Consider the following 22,606-nt stretch of genomic DNA (forward strand, 5'->3'; position numbering starts at 1 on the left):
GCAAGGAGGAATGGGAAAAAAATTCAGTCTCTCGATGTGCAAAACTGATAGAGACATACCCCAAGCAACTTACAGCTGTAATCGCAGCAAAAGGTGGCGCTACAAAGTATTAACTTAAGGGGGCTGAATAATTTTGCACGCCCAATTTTTCAGTTTTTGATTTGTTAAAAAAGTTAGAAATATCCAATAAATGTCGTTCCACTTCATGATTGTGTCCCACTTGTTGTTGATTCTTCACAAAAAAAGGCACTGTAGTTTCTTTCTTCGTATGTATTTTTAATCTAATTTTTCCATCTACGGACTGAACATACCCAATGCCGTATGGATCTGCTATTTTTTATACTTTAGAACCGTAACCCCCTTCAAGCTAGCCAGCTACTAGCTAGTAGTCAGTTAGCCACTGCTAGTTAGCCATCACCGTTAACAAGGGACATCTGCCAGCTTCAGCCCAGTCAACTCCTGCCAGCCTGCACAACGCGATATCAACCCAGAGCATATCGGACTGCTTTTCTCCACCATATCTCCGGATTCTCACCGCAAGCTCTGAACCTTTACTCTGGATCATCGCAGTTAGCTAGCTGCTATCCGAGTGGCTACTCCTGGCTAACGTCTCTGTCACGAAGCAAGCACCAGTTAGCCTGGAGCTAGCCCCGAATCTAGGCCCGTCTCCCGGCTACCCGAATAGATCTATCAAGAATTCCTGGGATTCAATTACCTCTTTGGCCAATTGGCCTGGACCCTTTGCAGCCGACACGGAGCCCCACCAATCCATCACGACTGATCTGCCGACGTAACCATGCAAGGGGGTTTCAACACGCTTCCCCGTTGCAACGTCCCCCTGAGGCCCATCTGCTAGCACCGGTCTGCTAGCTGTCTGAATCTCTGTGCCTACAGCTCGCCTAGCTACTCACTGGACCCTATGATTACTTGGCTACACATGCCGCTCCCTAATGTCAATATGCCTTGTCCATTGCTGTTTTGGTTAGCAATTGTTGTCTTATTACACTGTAGAGCCTGCAGCCCTGCTCAATATGCCTTAGCTAGCCCTGTTGTTCCACCCCCCACACATGCGGTGACAGCACTTGGCTTAAATAGTGCTTCTAGAGACATAACCTCTCTCATCGTCACTCAATGCCTAGGCTTACCTCCACTGTACTCACATCCTACCATACCCTTGTCTGTACATTTTGCCTTGAATCCATCCTTCCGTGCTCAGAAACTTGCCACCTTTACTCACTGTTCCGAAGGCACTAGACAACCAGTTCTTTTAGCCTTTAGCCGTACTCTTATACTACTCCTCCTCTGTTCCTCTGGTGATGCAGAGGTTAACCCAGGCCCTGCAGCCCCCAGCATCACTCCCATTCCCCAGGAGCTCTCATTTGTTGACTTCTGTAACCGGCTAGATTCCCTTAATCTCACACAAATTATCAATGGAACACACCAGGTACAACCCAAAATCCGTAACCATGGACACCCTTTTAGATATCATCCTGACCAACTTGCTCTCTAAATACACTTCTGCTGTCTTCAACCAGGATCTCAGTGATCACTGCCTCATTTCCTGCGTGTGTATTGGATCCGCGGTCAAACGACCAACCCTCATCACTGTCAAACGCTCCCTAAAACACTTCAGCGAGCAGGCCTTTCTAACCGACCTGGCCCGGGTATCCTGGAAGGATATTGACCTCATCCTGTTAGTAGAGGATGCCTGGTTGCTCTTCAAAAGTGCTTTCCTCTCCATCTTAAATAAGCATGCCCCATTCAAAAAATGTACAACTAAGAACAGATATAGCCCTTGGTTCACCCCAAACTTGACTGGGCTTGACCAGCACAAAAATATCCTGTGGCGTTCTGCATTAGCATCGAATAGCCCCCACGATATGCAACTCTTCAGGGAAGTCAGGAACCAATATACTCAGTAAGTTAGGAAAGCTAAGGCTAGCTTTTTCAAACAGAAATTTGCCTCCGGCAGCACTAATTTCAAAAAGTTTTGGGACACTGTAAAGTCCATGGAGAATAAGAGCACCCCCACCCAGCTGTGCACTGCACTGAGGATAGGAAACACTGTCACCACAGATAAATCTACGATAATCGATAATTTCAATAAGCAGTTTACCACGGCTGGCCATACTTTCCACCTGGCTATCCCTACCCCGGCCAACACCTCAGCACCCCCTGCAGCAAACTTGCTCAACCCCCCTCCCCCATTTCTCCTTCACCCAAATCCAAACAGCTGATGTTCTGAAAGAGCTGCAAAATCTGGATCCCTACAAATCAGCTGGGCTAGACAATCTGGACCCTCTGTTTCTAAAATTATCCGCCGAAAAAGCTGCAACCCCTATTACTAGCCTATTCGTCTGAGATCCCCAAAGATTGGAAAGCTGCCACGGTCATCCCCCTCTTCACCTTAGACCCAAACTGTTATAAACCTATATCCATCTGCCCTGCCTTTCTAAAATCTTTGAAAGCAAAGTTAATAAACAGATCACCATCCATTTCGAATCCCACTGTACCTTCTCCATTATGCAATCTGGTTTCCGAGCAAGTAAAACTAAGTGCATGCTCTTCAATCGATTGCTACCTGCACCCTCCCCGCCCGACTAGCATCACTACTCTGGACGGTTCTGACCTAGAATATATGGACAACTACAAATGCCTATGTGTCTGGTTAGACTGCAAACTCTCCTTCCAGACTCACATTAAGCATCTCCAATCCAAATTAAATCTAGAATCGGCTTCCTATTCCTATTACAAAGCCTTCACTCATGCCGCCAAACATTCCCACGTAAAAGGGGATGTTTTATCTCCCTCTCTAACTTTAAGCATAAGCTGTCAGAGCAGTTTACCGATCACTGTACCTGTACACAGCTAATCTGTAAATAGCACACCTGACTACCTCATCCCCATATTATTACTTACCCTCTTGCTGTTTTGCACCCCAGTATCTCTACTTGCACAACATCATCTGCACATCTATCACTTCAGTGTTAATGCTAAATTGTAATTATTTTTGTCTCTATGGCCTATTTATTGCCTACCTCCCTACTCTTCTACATTTGCACACACTGTACATAGATTCTTTCTATTTTTATTTTCTTTTGTGTTATTGACTGTACGTTTGTTTATGTGTAACTCTGTGTTGTTGTTTTTGTCACACTGCTATGCTTTATCTTGGCCAGGTTGCAGTTGTAAATGAGAACTTGTTCTCAACTGGCCTACCTGGTTAAATAAAGGTGAAATAAATAAATACAATTAAAAAAGGGCAAATGATACCTCATGCTTACATGATTGAAAATCAGTACCTTTATCACTTTTAGTTTACTCTATGTGATAATAGATTGGCTAACCAAATACTCTCTCTATTCATTGTTTAGGTATTTGTAAATCAGTGGTCTGTACTCTCTTGGTACCTTAACTTGTGTCCTCTTGGCTGTTTTCCTTCATAGTAATCCCAACTATGCCTCCAATTTTGTTAGCCACTGTCAGCTTATGAAGTTAACTGAAAATGTGGAAGTACCGTAACTTATTTTTTATTTGTACGAGGTAACAATCGGTCTACAACATGGTTTCTACTCTTTGAGGGTGTTTTCACATAGTCCTCTTTAAAGTGAACTCTTGGATAAGCTAAATAACTCAGTTATCTTTGTATTCACACTGCCCCTGCCTTTAAAATGAGAACTCAACTACTTTGACAGTTCACGTCACCTATTCTGTGATCCGAGTCCTCTTTGCATTGAAATTGATATGTTTCGAAAGGAACCAATAACTTTTTCTAACATTCACTCAATGCACTCAGGGTTTTTACAAAGCGCAAGACAAGCCATTCCATCAGTTATCGGACAGCCTACATACATATTGGAAGCTAATAGATTGCATTTATTTAAATGATTAGACAATCAATTTTATCAGAAGATACTATTAACATGTGCCTTCAGAAAGTATTCACACTCCTTGACATTTTCCACATTTTGTTGTGTTACAAAGTGGGATTAAATTGTGGGATTTAATTGTAATTTTGTGTCAAAGGACCTACACAAAATATTAGAGCTGAGTGTCTTTCTGGGTAAGTCTCTAAGAGGTTTCCACACCTAGATTGTGCAACATTTGCCCATTATTCTTTTCAAAATTCTTAAAGCTCTGTCAAATTGGTTGTTGATCATTGCTAGAAAACTATTTGTAGGTATTGCCATAGATTTTCAAGCAGATTTAAGTCAAAACTGTAACTCGGCCACTCAGGAACATTCCCTGTTTTCGGAAGCAACTCCAGTGTCGATTTGGCCTTGTGTTGTAGGTTATTGTCCTGCTGAAAGGTGAATACATCTTCCAGTGTCTGGGGGAAAGCAGACTGAACCAGGATTTTGCCTGCGCTTAGCTCCATTCCGTTTGTTTTTTATTCGGAAAAACTCCTCAATCTTTAACGATTACAAGCATACCCATAACATGATGCAGCCACCACTATGCTCGAAAATATGGAGAGTGGTACTCAGTAACGTGTTGTATTGGATTTTTGATTCAGCTTGTCTTCTTTTCACTCTGTCAATTAGGTTAGTATTGTGGAGTAACTACAATATTGTTGATCTATCTTCAGTTTTCTCCTATCATAGACATTAAACTCTGTAAGTGTTTTAGTCACCATTGGCCTCATGGTGAAATACCTGAGTGGTTTCCTTCCTCTCCTGCAACTGAGTTAGGAAGTCTGTATATTTTATAGTGACTGAGTGTATTGATACACCATCCAAAGTGTAATTAATAACTTCACCATGCTCAAAGGGATATTTTTACCCATCTACCTATAGGTGCCCTTCATTGCAAGGCATTGGAAAACCTTCCTTCCTGGCCTTTATGGTTGAATCTGTGTTTGAAATTCACTAATCGACTGAAGGGACGTTACAGATAATTGTATGTGTGGGGTATAGAGATTAGGTATTCATTAAAAAATGTTAAACACTGGGGTTGAATACTTATAGACTCACATGTTAACTTTTCATTTTTTATACATTTGCAAAGATTTTGACAAAACATAATTCCACTTTGAAAAATCTAAATGTAAAACATTTTTAATTCAGGCTGTAACAACAAAATGTGGAAAAAGTCAAGGGGTGTGAATACTCTCTGAAGGCACTAAATATTATAAGTAACAAAATAAATAGCAAAAGAATAACTGCAGATTAAATCATGCTTTCATTCAAAATTGTACACCCAATGTAGGCTACTGCTCCCTTAAGAGCTAGAATTGATTTTGGGCCCTATGTTGTGATTCTCACCAAATATGATGTTGAATAAACAGCTTATGAAGCTCTCTTAGCCTATAGATCACATATTGCAAACAAATAATCTTAACTAAAACAACCACACATATTTTGGTTTTCTGTGCATCCTTGACAATAGCTAATCAATATAAAAAACAGCACTTTTTTTTGCCAACCTGCACCATCTCTCTCTTGTGGCACCAATCTGAGGGCTTATGTCAGGGGAAACTGTGTTGCATTAGCCTAGTGTGGTGCGGGAATAATGACAAGCGAACCTGAGGAGCTCACATTGCCCTAAAAAAGGGAACCGGACCCCCATAATTCAAGCAACCTCTCGAGATCACGTGGGCTATGGAAAGCTATTTTAACATGTATTCATTGAAATTCATTTTTTTTTATATATCAATAACTCCCAATAGGATTCAATGGAGAAACTGCTGTTTGTGAGTTCGATTCCCCCAGCAGACAAACTTTTTTCCTCCCTGAAAATACTATCCACTGCTGCTCCTCAACAGCGCCAGAGGAGTTGTGCTTAGGCCTACATAATGTGAATATTACTGTAGCAACAGGGTTAGGGTCAAGGCTTCCTGCGCATCTTTGCTGCAACACTCCTAACTTGGAGAAATACACGTGCAACCATGTTGCTGTGTCTTCCTGTTGGGAGCAGAGAACGTATGTAGCAGCATGCAAATGTGATCCTGCCCACATGAAGGTCATTATCATAGAATTATTGATATCAAAAAATGATTTATTGATATCAAAAATAATTAACAAATTATACAAATAATAAAACATGTCATATGAATAATAAAAATATATATTTTATTTTTTGATTTATAAAAAGCAATTTTATATCAATAAATATTTTGTGGGATATAACAATTAAATTACTAATATAAGAAATTCAATTAGTGATATAAAGAAAGACAATTATTGATATAACATTTTTATGTATTTCCATATGGGGGCTCATTTGAGGGGTCTGAGTTCCTTTAGAGTGTTCACACTGCACCAAAAAAATCAAGGGAACCGCACTGAGTTCACAAAAATTGACTGAAAGGGACCAAGTGTGAAAACACCCTGAGTATCTGCATGGTGTAAATGGCACTAAACACACATACTTTCTAATTCGTCCTGCAGTTTGTTTTATAAAGTCTCTTTATCCATAACTGAAGGCACATCTGGGCTTACCCAGGCCTCCTTTTAGAAACTTGATCTGTTAATAATCCTATATTGTAGATGAGTATTTCTTAAAAACCTGTTTGTGGAGACCCAAAGGGCTGGACATTTTTGCTTTGGCCTAGCACTACACATGTAATTCCACTAATCAACTCATCCTCTAACCTTTGATTAGTGGATTTGTGTAGTGCTAGGGCAAAAACTAAAATGTGCACCCCTTTGGGTCCCAAGGACCAGGATTAACACTGCTGTAGATGGCACAGACCAAGTCATGGTGTAATCTAACATCCTACTATGTGCTCTGAAATAAACTGAACAAAAATATAATTGCAACATGTAAAGTGTTGGTCCCATGAAACATGAGCAGAAACAAAATATCCCCGACATTTTCCATATGCACAAAAAGCTTATTTCTCTCACATTTTGGCACACATTTGCTTACATTGCTGTTAGTAGTGAGCATTTCTAATTTGCCAAGATAATCCACCAACCTGACAGGTGTGGCATATTAAGAAGCTGATTAAACAGCATGATCAGGTGCACCTTGTGCTGGGGACAATAAAAGTCCACTCTAAAATGTGTTGTGTTGTTGTTTTAGAGAATTTGGCAGCACATCCAACCGACCTCAGAACCGCAGACCACGTGTAACCACGCCAGCCCAGGACCCCACATCCAGCTTCATCACTTGCGGGATCGTCTGAGACCAGCCGATGAAACTGTGGATTTGCACAACCGAAGGATTTCTGTCAGAAAGTATCTCAATGAAGCTTATCTTTGTGCTTGTCATCCTCACCAAGGTCTTGCAGTCCGGAAGTCGTAACCAACTTCATGGATGAATACCGGGCAGATGGCAGACAGTGTGTATGGTGTCGTGTGGGCGAGCGGTTTGCAGATCGGGACAACGAAAACAATTGCATTTTATTGATTGCAATTTGAATGCACAGAGATACCGTGACAAGATCCTGAGTCCCATTGTCGTGCCATTCATCCACCGGCATCACCTCATGTTTCAGCACAATAAAGCACGGCACCATGTCACAAGGACCTGCACACAATTCCTGGAAGCTGAAAATGTCCCAGTTTTACATGGCTTGCATACTCACCAGCCAGTGGGACAACATTCCACATGCCACAATCAACAGCCTGATCAACTCTATGCGAAGGAGATGTGTTGCCCTGCATGAGGGAAAATGTGATCCACTCCCTTTCTTTTAAGGTATCTGTGACCAACAGATGCCTCTCTATATTCCCAGTCATGTGAAATCCATAGATTAGGGCCTAATTTATTTATTTCAATTGACAGATTTCCTTATATGAACTGTTACTCAGTAAAATCTTTGAAATTGTTGCATGTTGCGTTTATATTTTTCTTCAGTGTATTAGCAGCTATTAAGACCCACTGGAATTGTCTACCTCTTAGTCGAGTTCCTAATGTAGATCATTATAAAACAGGTTGTTTGGATGCTGATTGGTTGATCTGTGGGACAACAACTCCCGCAATATACCATGACGTGTTAATTCCACTGTCCCGCAGCCCAGGCAGGAAATTCATAAACTTAATCTCCCTTGGGGAAAAAATACTATTTGGTTTGCAACAGTTGTCTGCGTCATGTGCAACAATGTATCATTTGACAAATGCGATCTCTCCTGTGCCAGTAGGCTATCTAGCCCAAGAACGAACGTGAACCTAATAATTTACCATGGAAACCGTAAACACACAGAATTCGATTCCGTCATTAACCAGCGCAGTGTAGGATATGTATTAAATATGTATTAATATTAAATCCTTATTTATTGAAGTTCTTGTCTCATCATCGAATGCTATCTACATGTCAACGATTTGTTTAGCATAGCAACGTCGAATGAATATAATTAACGACTGGGCCAAAACATGAGAAAATAACTCACGACCAGTTCTTCCATTCGTGTGCCATCAACGGAAAACGTCACTATTAACATCACCAACTAGCTTGGTTAGCTTGGACTCGCCAACCATAATAGTTGTTGCCTCTGTAGGCCTATTGGATATTTATTAAGTCATTATTTATTGAGGTTCTTGTCTCTCATCATCATTGAATCTCTGCTAACTACCTACATGCCAATGATTTGTTTAGCATATCTATGTTGAATGAATATAATTATTTGAATTAAGGACTGGGTAAAAACATGAGAAAACAACTAAAGACCAGCCAGCTAGGGGAGCAATTTCATAATGCAAAACCAAATTTACTTGTAATGAATATTTTAATAAATATGTTGGCAAACATTTTCTAAAAGCAATAATGCCCACATACCCAGAAATTATCGTGTGACAACTCCCTCCAAGGGCTGTATCCCGGCCATTGGCTTCGCCTAGGGTCTCAGAACAGCCCTTGACGGGAGCTGTCTGACAATAATTCCCGGGTTCTCAGGTATTATTTTTTAAATAATTCCCAACCCCTGGTCCCCAACAGCACACATTTTTGTTGTAGCCCTGGACAAACTCACCTAATTCAACTAATTGAGGGCTTGATGATTAGTTGACAAGTTGAATCAGGTGTGCTTGTCCGGGGGTACTGGATGACTGGATGTTGGAAACACTGATGATGCATCTATTGATAGAACCTCAGCTGCTATCAACTTCTCCAGCATTCCACGGAGACCTGCAGCCATTCCATTTATGTGATATTCCAGAGCTAGCACACCTGATTTAACTCGTCAACTAATCATCAAGCCCTTGATTAGGTGAATCAGGTGTGCTGGTTCAGGGCTACAACAAAATGTTCTGGGTGTCCGATGGTGAGGCATTTGCAAGTTTACTGTCGTGCTCAGCAGGGCACACCATAGGCAAATTAAACAACAGTAAATTCAAATCTGTGTCCTTATTGGAAAAGTTTAGGTAGTTCCTTGTTTCACTCCGTTTTCTCCTTACTGAACATGACCCAGGTAAAATCTCTAAGTGGTCCTAATTTCATAATTAGCTGCTAATCTTACACCAGGCCTGTAGGGCAGTGAGACTGACAGCTTCTCTTCTGTTGAGTCTTACTAGGACCTTGGCTGCAGCCCTACTATACGACCCCACTAGCGGATTCCAAACTGATAACTCCCTATCCCCTTATTCACGTTCATTCTTTCAGATCTGAGAGGAGGGTCAGCAAAGGCAAAGATCAGGGGAAAAGAGAAGGGAGGGCGCTATCGGATTAGAATTAAGGCCCACAATGTCAGAGTGGGAGTGTGAGAGGAGCTGCCTGCCTGTCATCCCCATTCCAGCATAGTTTCCACCTGCAATCACAATGTTCTAGTGGTAGCCCTGGGGTTGGTTCTAGCAGTTACTGCCACTCCCTTTGGTGCATGAATGCCTGTGTGTGCGTGGGATTGTGAGCATTATTTGTGCAATTACATGAAAATGTAATAGCAGTGAGTGCCCACATTAGCTGTAAATTATGCAGACTGTGTCCATTACATGTTTTCCGTCCCAACAGGACTCCATAGTCAGCCGTGCTTCTGCCATCACTTGTCACACTGTAGCATGTATGGTTGCCATATTAGAACAGATTCACAAGGTGTTGTTGTCCATCAGAGGCTGTCCTTATATGGACACCATACATATGTTATGGAGTCAGTTACCTGACGACTCAAACTGAGTTCTTCCGCTGCTCTATCATTTGCTACACACTTCAGTCAGACTGCCATTGTTAAAGTCGTCTGTGGTGACGTCAAAATGAGGGGTGCTTTACAAAACAATGTCATCAGTGATTGGATCATCTCTAACCAATCAGAGTATCAAAGCCAATGATACATTTTCAAAATGACTTCTGGCTCTGGCCCAACCCACTGGTTTCTGGAGCAACGAGTTTCAGAAGCCAGGCAATGGAGTCATTGTACAGTATGTGTGGGATTCATCCATAGCGTGTCAGTACCTGTTTAGACACCCCCCTTTCCCCTCACTTTATCGATCAACACTTCTCCCCTCCGCATAAACTCATTTAGTGGGCTGGTTGGTGAACTTTGGAATTACATCCAGAAACTGGCATGGAATTTATTTAACTAGGCAAGTCAGTTAAGAACAAATTCTTATTTACAATGATGGCATGGAATTAACAAAGTCAATATACAAAGCCACAGTGTTGTTCCCAGCAGAGAAAACTGGTTGCAACGACGTCATTATGGCATCTTTGATGAATAGGCCTTTTTTTTAAGGAACCAGAAAAATAAGGAACAATATTTTTTTTTACTGGTTAGAATTTGACCAAAATATGTAGTCTTTCCCACGCCATCTTCATCTTGTAATGAAAAATACTTCTTTACCCGGTGAAGTCTCCACAAACTGAGAATCAGTTTACAACCAGAAAAAAGGCACATTTGGGGTTAGTAGCAGAAAACATTTAAACAAATAAACTAAATATTGGACATAAAGTTTGCTTTCAGTTCATTGTATTGACATACCTTAGCCTCCCAGTCTTTATTGAGATAGTAAATACATGTTACACATCTCCCATCGCCGTTAGGGTTATCCACATGACGTACATACCCAGTCCCGTCGCCTGGGTAACAGGCCACCATGGCCTGAAAAAGAACATGAGAAGGACATGTTAGGAGGAAATATTTTGGGTAGCCATTTTGACAGTGTTGTAAAAGTTGTCACAAGATAAAAATGCTTCCCAACAGTAGACATACTTTCAACACCTATTTCTGAGATGTCCATGCAAGTCAGCAATAAATTACACCGGTTGAGGATATCAATTGCAGATGCAATTCAGTTGCTTGGCTGTTGCTTCCAAATTCATTTTTAAATACATTTTGTGACAATCATTACAATGCATTTCACAACAAATGATTAACGCATACCCAATTGTTTAAAGTGACCCCTTTTAACAGGCTATTCTATGTCACTTCAGAATACTTGCCTCCATGATTAGGCTACACTCTGGTAAAGCATATAAAAGAACAGCATATTTCCTATTATGAAATTGTCATTTCATTTAAGAAGTCTCGTTGATTCATAATTGATAATACTGCTGTTGAAATTCATATGTGTACAAAAAGTATATACAAAATTATTGCCGTTCAATGCATGCTAACAAAAAAGAGAATCACAAACAAAAAGGGGAGCTTGTTATTCATAATTGCTGATATGTGAAAGACGAGGCAGAGAGGAGATTGACACGCTTGCTGGGCTGATTTGAAAGGAAAGAGGCTAATTGGAGTAGCCGAGTTGTTTTTGCTGTGTCATCGGTCTGGCCTTTACTTCAAGTGTTAGAAAACAATGATTTATTATGTCGGTCTCTGGGTCACACGCACAAGTTGTTACGTAATAAACCGTGGGTGGGAAGAAAAAAAAAGCCAGCTGGATTATTTTTATACACAGATACATCCTCTTTATTTGTATTTTTTTTATAAATGGATACATCCTTTTGGTTCTCGGGTATTGCCACGGGACCGGGCCAAAGTGGAGGGACAAACACACACACACACACACACACACACACACACACACACACACACACACACACACACACACACACACACACACACACACACACACGTATTTTGCTCAGTCATTGGAGATGTATAGTACTTCCAAGGACATAGGCTACAATTGAGTAGTCACAAAGTAGTATATTTTGTCAGACTTTATTTGGATAGTCCCATATAGATGATCTACATATCAAAAGAGATGGCACTGTGCTCTGATATTGATTCATTCATTGTTAGGAAAGAGCTTGCAAAAAAAGGCATTTCACTGTACTTGTGCATGTGACAATACAACTTGAAACATGAAAGTACAGATGGTCAAACAAGGCAACAGTAAACATGTCGTCCCCCATGAATGATGCCGCACCCCCCTTGGTTCAATTAGTGTAATTTTATAAATGACAGATCTCTGTGGCAAGATGCATCATTCACCCAAGTTGAATCAAATCGGGCCAGTGGTGTCTGAGATATCGCATGGGTTAGCTAGACTCATTTCCATGAGCGTGTGTGCCAAATTTCATGTTGTTTTAGGTACTAGTCTGGAAAATATTGTGTTGAGAGACTTTTGTCCATAGATGCCACATTTTTTGCGTGAGTTGCATTTTAAGTGTTTTTTACAACATTCTAAAGGGTGGAAAATCCCTGGGTTCCTGAGGCAAATTTTAACTAGCTTGTTAAAGCGCCACCATCTGGACAATCAGTGTAATTTTGTAAATGCCGGATCTCTATGGCAAGACACATCATTCACGCAAATTTTCATCAAAATCAGTCCAGCGGTGCCTGAGAAATCGTGTGTGGCGAACAAACATACTGACGGAAGGGGACCCATTTAATCATGGGGGACAACTATCTGTTGATAAGCAATTGCTTGCTTAGGTTAAGACTAGGGCTAGGGTTAGTGGATAGTTACTTGAAATGTTGTTGACAGTTATTGAACTGTCAACTACTGAACATCTACAAATCATATACAAACCACTTATTTTGGACTATCCAAATAAAGTGTTACTGTATATATTTCATATCTAATCACAGAAACAGAAGACATTGATGCTACAAATCTGTTACCATTCAATTCCAAAGTATGCAAACTGACAACACTCTGAATTCGACCTGCTTTCCAAACAATATCCCTGTCAAGTTCCTATAGCAAGTCCTCTTCAATTATGTTCTACAATAATCATAACTATGCTAAACTAATAACAGAATTCCGATAGGTCCTTAGACTGTCAACAAGGGCCAGAGTGTAATCCACCACCCCACAGGACTGTATGATACTATGACATGAGACTGCTTACACTGCCGTTTTTGTGTTTATTTGTGACCTGGAAGGCCTTCTGATCTCTTTTCCATCTGTGGAGGAGGGAGGAGGACGGAGGGGTGAGATGAGATGAGGGGAGAGGGGGACGGGGACGGGGACGGGAGGCTGTTAACCACCAGGATGTTCTGCACGTCTCACGTTCACGCCGCTCTGCCAGGGTCATTTCCAGATGGTGGAAACCCCCTCGTCTTTTTATTTAAGAGAGGCCCGCACGCAAAAGAAAGGAAATCAAAGGGAGGAAAGGGGGTCGGATGTCACAAAATCGGTCACCGGCGCTCTGGGTCAGACCTTGAGTCTAACTGGTATAGGCAGTGGTGACCATAGGTGTGTGTGTGTGTGTGTGTGTGTGTGTGGAAACCATGCCGTGAAGTGAAGGCCAGAGTTGGTGATAACCAATTATTTATTTTTTTTGCACAACAGAACAATCCACCCTAGAAAGTTTTGGAATGTCGAGGTCGGAACGTTGGGAACAAGGGCACGCGAAGATTTGAGGGAAAAAAATCTGCTTAGCTCATCAGGATAGGGCGGCAGGTAGCCTAGCGGTTAAGAGCATTGGGCCTGTAACTGAAAAGTCGCTGGTTCCAATCCTGAGCCGATTAGGTGAAAAATCTGTTGATGTGCCCTTGAGCAAGGCACTTAACCCTAAATGCTCCTGTAAGTCACTGGATAAGAGCTTCGGCTAAATGACGTTACATTTTTGGGGGATAAATGCTTAGATCTCGCTGCGCTCGCCCTCGGATTCCGTAGAGTGATCTCCACGCTGCAGCCGGCAGTCAGTGACAGGCTACGCATGACAGATGACAGCCCCCACAATCCATTATTCCAACCATTAGTGCTGTGCAAGAGCGATTTCCATCGAGAGAGGGCATGTGAATGGAGAGAAGGGCAGGTGAGGGGGTTGGCAGCCATACCGCCTTCATACAGACAGTGCCCATACTAAACCTGGGGTTGCAAAATTCCGGAAACTTTCAATAACTTCCCTGGTTTTCTAGAAATCCTGTTTGGAGGATTACAGATTTTCTGCTTATTCGCTCCTGAATCTGGGAATCCTCCAACTGAGATTTTGGGAAAACCAGAGAACTGATTCAAAGTTCCAAGAATGTTGCAACCCTACACATACCTTATTATGACACAACAGCAGTCTACAAAATACAAGAAACATCTTATAGTGTAAGCACTTAATATGCATTACAAGACTGTTATGGGGGTTGAGAGTCATTTGGTAACTGTGACCTGAAATTTCTGCTCGTTACTTTATTTTCCAGATGTTTAATGAACGCTTTATGTTAACAAAGTTGGTGATCAGTTACATTGTCTTCCGCACTGCTGCAAGCAGACGTGACAAAGCCAATGTATGCGTTATGGACTAGAAATGTATTGGAGCGAGGTACTCGCTTACTGTAGGCACAATGCATAAATGGGTCACAGCTCTGAACTGTATAAGGCCACATAAATGGAATAGGCTATATTGCACTTGTAGGCATTGCGCACAGTACACTTCAACACTCCAGTCTTGCACACTTGGAGTGAGTGTGTCTGTATCTGAGTGAGTGTATCTGTATCTGAGTGTAAATGTCTGAGTATTCCTGTGTTTGTGTGTCTGAAGGTGAGGGTGTCTGTGCATATTTCAGTCTTTCTGTGTAATTGCATGGTTTGAAAATGAGTGTGTGTCTGTGTGAATTCACCTCAGTGAGTGTGTCAGTGTGTGCGTGAGAATGGTCTGCTGCTCTCTCATCCTGCTCGATCTCTCACACGCGCCACCTCCAGAGTAGGGTTGGGTAGTATCCAGATTTTCATATCGTGATACCATCCTTCTCTCATTCCGGGATATTACCAGCATAGCACACAAGCGGGAGCTAAAAACGCAAGAAAAGCTAATTGGCCTTCTATTACCAGAATGCTAACAACATTAGCACAAAAAAAAATCAAAGACACTGCTAACTGCTAATGAGTGAAAAACAAACAAACTAATTGCAAAGGGAAATCGAAAGTCAAGAGAAATTGAGAAATTATGTAATAAGAGAAATAAGAGAAATTGTGCAAATGAACAAAGTTGTGATGCATGCTTTTCTGAAGGAAGAGCAGCATGTGAACACTGAGCAAATGGGAGAAAAATGGAGGAGGGAAAAAAATGCTAATAGGAAGCACAGGGGAAGAAATGTAGCTGTGCAAATAACTCATCCAGAGTTTGACTTCTGGCAGAAAGGCATTATGAGATATCTGGTGAATTACATACAAGCGTAACTTCATCACCTCACGTGCGCTGCACAACTGAGACTCGCCGATATACATAGAACGCTATGGACTCACCGGCTCCTGCTGTGCTATTTAAAAATAAACACACGACACACGACCGGCTCATCTGACAGGTAAAATGAAGAACTCAATCTGCTTTATCTCCTAACGTATAACACAAGTTGACTGCAGGGAGGTACAAATTTTCACATTTATTGAAAACTTAATAGAAATTGTTGACAGTATTGAAAAACCATCCTGTGGCTTTGTCCAATATACCACAGGAGGTTGGTGGCACTTTAATTGGGGAGGACTGGCTTGTGTTAATGGCTGGAGCGGAATTAGTGGAATTATAGCGGTTCTGTAACGACAGACGCTGGGTGACGAGATGCAAGTACAGGGTGTGGATTTAATAATAAATTGACATGAAACAAAACAAGAACAGCATCTGGACAGGAGAAACATTAACATCAATGCTGACTCTGGAATGAAACTGAGGAAGTGACAAATATAGGGGAGGTAAATGACGTGATGGAGTCCAGGTGAGTCCCATAATTAAGCGCAGGAGAGCGTAACGATTGTGGCAAGTGTGCGTAATGAGTGAACTGGTGACCTCAAGCACTGGAGAGGGGTAGCTGGAGCAGACGTGGCAGTACCCCGTCCTCTAGGGGTGACACCTGGCGTCCTACCTGAGCGAGCCTGGTGGGCCGGCCGAGGTGTGGGAGCCCGACGAGCCGGCCGAGGCTTGCGAAACTCTCAAGCCAGCTGAGGCATCCCCGATTTGGTCGGTAGCGGCACCCGGACCCAATGTCACCAACAAAAAAGAAATAAATAACAAAAAAACTCTGCTTCCAATTGGTGAGTCAGGATTCTGTAACGGTTCTGTAAGAACAGACGCCGGGCGCGAATTGAAAGTACAGGGTGTGGATTTAATAATAAATAGACATGAAACAAAACAAGACCAGCGTCTGGACAGGAGAAACATAACATCAATGCTGACTTGGTAAATGAGGTAAATGACGTGATAGAGTCCATGTGAGTCCCATAATTAAGCGCAGGTGCGCGTAATGATGGTGGCAGGTGTACGTAATGGTGAGTGAACTGGTGACCTCGAGCACCGGAGAGGGGGAGCTGGAGCAGACGTGACAGGAACGGTATCAAATACATCAAGCACATTCTTTCCATGTGTTTGATGCCATTCCATTTGTTGCGTTCCAGCCATTATTATGAGCCGTCCTCCCTTCAGCAGCCTCCACTGCAGTATACGGTATAAACGGTATACTGCCCAAGTTACTCCAGGGTGAAGAGTGGCTGAACTGATCTAAACTCGGCGGTGGCTGTGTCGGCAGCTGGAGCCCATCCAGACAGGATTTATTTTAATGATCGCGCTACGTGCGGTGCGTGAGGCTGCCTGTCTGTCTTCTAGCTGGCTGCTGTTCCTCTATTGGGGAGTGGGGACCTGCCCTGGCACTAGAAAAGCATCCAGGCCAGGCTCAACCGGTGTTGGAGTAAACACATTTGTTATGGTCAAAGGGAGGGAGGTTAGCGAGCCAATTGAGGATTGAGACAGACATGCACAACCCCCGCAGTGTGCAGTTTACGTTTAATGAGTTACTGTATGACACAGACACTTAAGTGTTGTTTGAGATGGAGGTCCTGAACTGCCTTCAAAGTGACCTTTTAAAGTGAGACTGACTTTCACGTCGGTTGTGCACTGTTTTATGCCTTAAGCTAGATTTACTTAAAGCAGCTGTTTTAAAAAGCAACTGTTTTCACTCTTTCAATGCAACTTCACTTATAACAGGAAGCAACTCATCCATGTTTGAAATTGCATGCAATATCCAATTCAATCATAGTCAATAAATATGCTCTTCTTTACGGCAGTGTTCTACAATTTAGGTCCTGGGGACCACCAAGGGTGTGGACATTTAAGTTCTATCCCAGAGCTACACACACCACATTAAAACGTATCAGGGGCGTGAATGTGCAAAAGCTGTGGGTCCCCTAAGATCACGACAGAAGAGCATTGCACTACTGTAAGAATTTGCTACAACAAGTCGTGCCATCATATCAAAGCTTTCTGTGCAGCTGGAGACGAAAGTCGGTAGCCCCACTCCATCCATTGGTAAAGCTTATTTCAGAAGCACATGAGAACCCATTTGGACCAGGATTCATTTGGTTTTCACATACCAGCTGCAGCACAGATAAGGAGTTCAAGTACTCAAGGATCCAAAAAAAAGGACGTTGCTATGATGTGAACATTTCTTAAATAACCTCTCAAACAGAGTAACATAAAACTCTTATTTCCTGTCAGTTTCAGACTGTACTGAGGGGGACTTTCCACAGGGAGTCTACAGTGCCACTGTGAGTTCTGGGCGACTGGAGGAGCCTTGGTCTTCTGAATTAAAACAACGGGGCAAAACCGTCTCTCCTTAGTCTGTGCATCTCCACCTTAGAATGTAAAGAGAGGCATTGGGCATTTCCTAGAGCTCCAGCACCGACCCACCACCAGGGAGGAAGTATAGGCTGACAGACCCAGAGACACCAGGGTCGTGCTCATTAGGGCATGCAACGGAAAACAATTTTTGCCACGAAAAATGAAAATGTGTGTTTCTTATTGGACGCTGACCCTGTTCTCAGCCTGTTCTCAGCCTGTTTTGTTTACATTCCCTAAATTGCTGTTTTAGCACCCATTAGCCTTTATCTCCTTAGCCTGTGAGGGTCAACCCGTTGCATCGCTGCCTGTCCAAACAAGCCCCTAAATTAATCAATAGCGCTTCCTAGACAGGAGTAAAATGGCGAGAAAACTGCCAGGACTGGTTCAAACAACCCTAACGCAGCCTGTAACTCACCAAAGGCGTTTGGAATTTTTTTATGTGACCTGAGTTAACCAGTATAGACAACCAGGAGGAATTATGCCATTAGTTTCCCATTACCACGTGTGGACCACTGCATTTTGTAGGTCCCCATAAGTAAGATTCTTTAGGAAGCACAGGTGGATCCAAAATGTAGGCAATGGGCCATGTTAAGGGGAAAGGGATAGTGTACAATTATTTGCCTAGTAACTTGAGCATTTTCTCATTGTCTAGTAGGTGCTAACATGCTATTGTGCTAATGGTCAGAGAAACCAGCATGGCCCTGCTGCCTGTATCAGTTTCTGCAGGAAGTACTGCTTCGGCGCTTCTGGAAACATCCTGTTGTAGTGCACGGCCACAGATGACACAGGGACCAGCTGCATTGAACTGTTGCCAATTTCCTTGAATGTGTACAAAAGTGTATCTGGTGTTGTGCATTTTCCAAATATCGCCTAGTATCTTCCATTTGTTCCCAACGGAAAAAGTCTATCAATTGCAGTTGACATGTCCTTTGAACTGTCAAACAGAAAAGTACACAGGAAAATCTCCTAAGCAATTTTAACACCCACAGTGTTCAAATAAACACTTTCAACATGTACATATAATTATCCGGGAAAGCGTTAAATTAAAACTTTAGCGTGTTAGGCTCCAAACACTTTGGGTGATAATGTATATTTCAAAATAGTGACAAGAGACAACACATAGATGTGCAATATTTGGGGGCAAATAAGTCAAAGCCTTGCAATCACAGAAAGGGAACATTTTCTTATCCTTTAAGACCTTGACAGAGTGCATTTGTGCAATAAGGAAACAATAATGTCATATATTTATTTTTTTGTTAGCTGATACGGCAGGGGAGTCTGAATACTCGCCGCACAATATCATGGTCAGTCTGTTTATTTTCCTACTGTTTAGGCCTAACACCCGGAAAATGTTAAAATGAAACCTTCAGGCCTGGACACTACTCTGCTTCTCACAAACTAATGACTGAGGCAAACGTCCAATTATTATAGAAAATAAACAAGCTTGCAGGGCGGATTACTTCCTATCAAATTTCTCTTGAAAGCCCCATCTGTACTCTAGGTAGAGGATTGTTTTCCTTTAAGATCCTACCATAGTGTTATTTCCAGTGTAGTATTGCTGTAATTTCATATTACTTTGAGATCTTGACACCAGATACCAATTCTAGTAACCACAAAAGCCAGGCTTTGCTTGTAGTGAAATGTTGTGTTTGCATTCCCCACGTCAACAACTGAACCAATCATTATAGATAGAAGATACATCACATCAAGACACAGAGTATGTTAGGGTTCCAAAAGCAACATTCTCAGAGTAGTTTAGACGTTTTTGGTTTGGTTAGACACTCGGATATAAAGTTCACAGACCTTGAATCTGGGGCTTACGTGACAAGCAAGCAGAGCTGCACTGTTTTCCACAAAGTTGAGCTTCATGCGTGCGTCTGTCTGTGTGTAGGGCCTGATAAGGGAAGCCCTCCAATCTACAGTCCAAACAGTCACGGATCTATCAGGGGTCGTCCTTCTTCACAGCTGTGACGAAACAAGTCACCTTGCTAGCCAACAGTGTGGAGAGAACTACAGCAGCTCGAAGGGTTCAGAGACACACACCCAAACAAAACCCATCAGTAACTGACACATCAGTGTATTTTTTTCTCTATTGGTCAAACAACTTAAAGTAATGGAATATGTAGCATCTGCCCGGAGGTGCTCTTGAGCCAAAGGAAGTACCCTAAATGGACAGAAATAACCCATTGTCCAGAAATGACCTCATTGGACAGAGTGGCACATCACAACCATGAGAAAAAGCATACATTGTTTCCCTAATACTATTAAATGGATGTGTGATTTCATAAAACAGGAAATGAATTTATTAACGTATAATATGCATATGAAACATGCAGACAACATCCAAGCCAAAATGTTACTTAAACAATGACAAAACTAAACTTCCATAGTGTATCTTTAAGGCAAAACACAACCTTTTTGAGGCATGGGCGCAAAGCTGACGGTAAAGGGGCGTTTCTCGCATGCAGGAAATGTGAAGGTCGTCCTGGCGATGGATGACTCAAATACAGCCTATCAGTAGCATTGGGTGCAGCCTGCCAGGAAGTCCCTGTTTAAAGAAATGGACTCTAGTTTTTATATCAGAGGGTTCAGAACAATAGAGAGAGAAGATACACAGCAGTTTGGCTGTGGGCCTGGGGACTGCAATGAACCCCTGGCGAGAACCTATAAGGGCCACAACAGATGCATTAGTCCTCCCGAGGTGGACAGATTGTGGAATGAAGTAGAGTTTGGCAGTAGAGTACCATTTACAGCTGGTGAGAGAGGCACAAGGGGCAGCAATGCAACTCAATCGAAGGTATTCAAATTGCAAATTTTCCATTGTTTGGTAAAAATTGCATCACCTGTCAACCGGTTAACAGTACACACCAACTCTGTATATAGAATGGTTAAGACTTCAAAGTTTGCCAAGAGATTAGACTTAATGAGTGCATACTAGCCTTGTGGTTCAACTGGTGTGTGTGGATAGAATGGAGGAATAACACAGTACTGTATTATAACCCTAGAACAGTTCTGTCTGGTGGAGGGGTGAAGACTGATCTCACACACAAGTATAGGTTACGTTCCTGCCCGACTAGATGTGTACCAATGGTTGTGTGCCACATCATTAACTGTGCAGTCGGGCATCAGATGGCTATATCATATGATGTGGTTAGCTTATATGTTAAATACATATCCAAGCGTAGTAAGGTCTGGCATGTAATGAAGCAATAAAGTCAGGCAGGAACTCAATCATAAAGTAGGGGACGCATCGGAACCAACGATCAGTCCAACACTGTCTGTGGTCGACCATTGCTCACAGGTGTGTGCCTCACCCTCGCCGTTAGTTGGACGTGAGCGATTGGCCGTCATTCCCAAATTCATGTATAATCTTGTTCAGGGCGGACAAAGGGTAAAGAGTAGTCAGTGGCCAGCCAACGCTGAATCCTTTCTGTTTTAGGCTTAACACTTTTGACTGCCCCCTACGTTCTTGACTTTTCCTAAATAAGTGTTAGAATGGTTATCCCCCGTTTCCCCTGCTTCTCCCGACAGTTGAAAGGGGGGGGGGGGGGAAATACCTAGTCAGTTGTACAACTGAATGCCTTCAACTGAAATGTGTCTTCCGCATTTAACCCAACTCCTCTGAATCAGAGTGGTGCAGAGGATTACCTTAATCAACATCCACATCTTCGGCGCCCAGGGAACAGCCTTGCTCAGGGGCAGAACGACAGATGTTTACCTTGTCACACCTTTCGGTTACTGGCACAACGCTCTAACCACTAGGCTACCTGCCATGCCCATCACCCCAATAATTGACTCGAAACTAAACCTGAACTATACCGAAACTGATTTCACACATATAACAACAGGTTAAATAAATGAAGTAAAGTATAATGGGGGAAAAGGGGGTAAATGGGTTGATGAGCGAGGGAAAGCGAACAATGTATAATTATGTAATCACCAACTGTGAATAAAGAACAGGACGGGCCATTCTATTGTATTGATCTGTCCTAATTATAATCTACAAAATGGTATGTACCCTATATCAGGGTTGGCAAGGGGAGAAATGTCAACATGGACAATTTCTTCACTGCACTGTCAATGGCAGTGTTTTTATACACTTTTGCAAATGTAAAAAATAAAAAACCTGAAATATCACATTTACATAAGTATTCAGACCCTTTACTCAGTACTTAGTTGAAGCACCTTTGGCAGCGATTACAGCCTCAAGTCTTCTTGGGTATGACGCTACAAGCTTGGCACACCTGTATTTGGGGAGTTTCTCACATTCTTCTCTGCAACTCTGTCAGGTTGGATGGGGAGCGTCGCTGCACAGCTATTTTTAGGTTCTGGCTGGGGCACTCAAGGACATTCAGAGACTTGTACTGAAGCCACTCGTGCATTGTCTCGTGCATTGTCTTGGCGGTCATTGTCCTGTTGGAAGTTGAACCTTCAGTCTGAGGTTCTGAGCGCTCTGGAGCAGGTTTGCATCAAGGATCTCTCTGTACTTTGCTCCGTTCATCTTTCCCTCTATCCTAAAAGCCTCCCAGTCCCTGCCGCTGAAAAACATACCCACAGCATGATGCTGCCACCACCATGCTTCACCGTAGAAATGGTGCCAGTTTTCCTCCAGACGTGACGCTTGGCATTCAGGCCCAAGAGTTCAATCTTGACCATAAAATCTTGTTTCTCATAATCTGAGAGTCCTTTAGGTGCCTTTTGGCAAATTCCTTTTACTGAGAAGCGGCTTCCGTC

At 42.4% G+C, this 22,606-nt stretch overlaps 1 protein-coding gene and 1 long non-coding RNA gene across 8 annotated transcripts in view; both read right to left on the minus strand.

Moving 5' to 3' along the window:
* Window positions 1-22,606, minus strand: part of LOC149978871 (uncharacterized) — a 277,954-nt gene that overhangs the window by 229,033 nt on the left and 26,315 nt on the right. The window lies entirely within an intron of this gene.
* Window positions 1-22,606, minus strand: part of LOC110486061 (egl nine homolog 1) — a 41,175-nt gene that overhangs the window by 13,235 nt on the left and 5,334 nt on the right. For 4 of the 7 annotated variants that reach the window (XM_021557379.3, XM_090196108.1, XM_090196111.1 and 1 more), the window contains exon 2: window positions 10,854-10,973. In XM_021557379.3, the coding sequence (XP_021413054.3) occupies window positions 10,854-10,973 (120 nt within the window). Of the gene's footprint in view, window positions 1-10,619; window positions 10,735-10,853; window positions 10,974-19,675; window positions 19,962-22,606 lie in introns of those variants that run through there. The other 3 variants (XM_090196110.1, XM_090196109.1, XM_036940708.2) reach the window with 3 other exon arrangements.

The sequence above is a fragment of the Oncorhynchus mykiss genome, chromosome 13, assembly GCF_057628025.1.
Source record: "Oncorhynchus mykiss isolate SJ-2025 chromosome 13, ASM5762802v1, whole genome shotgun sequence".
In the NCBI taxonomy this organism is placed as follows: Eukaryota; Metazoa; Chordata; class Actinopteri; order Salmoniformes; family Salmonidae; genus Oncorhynchus; species Oncorhynchus mykiss.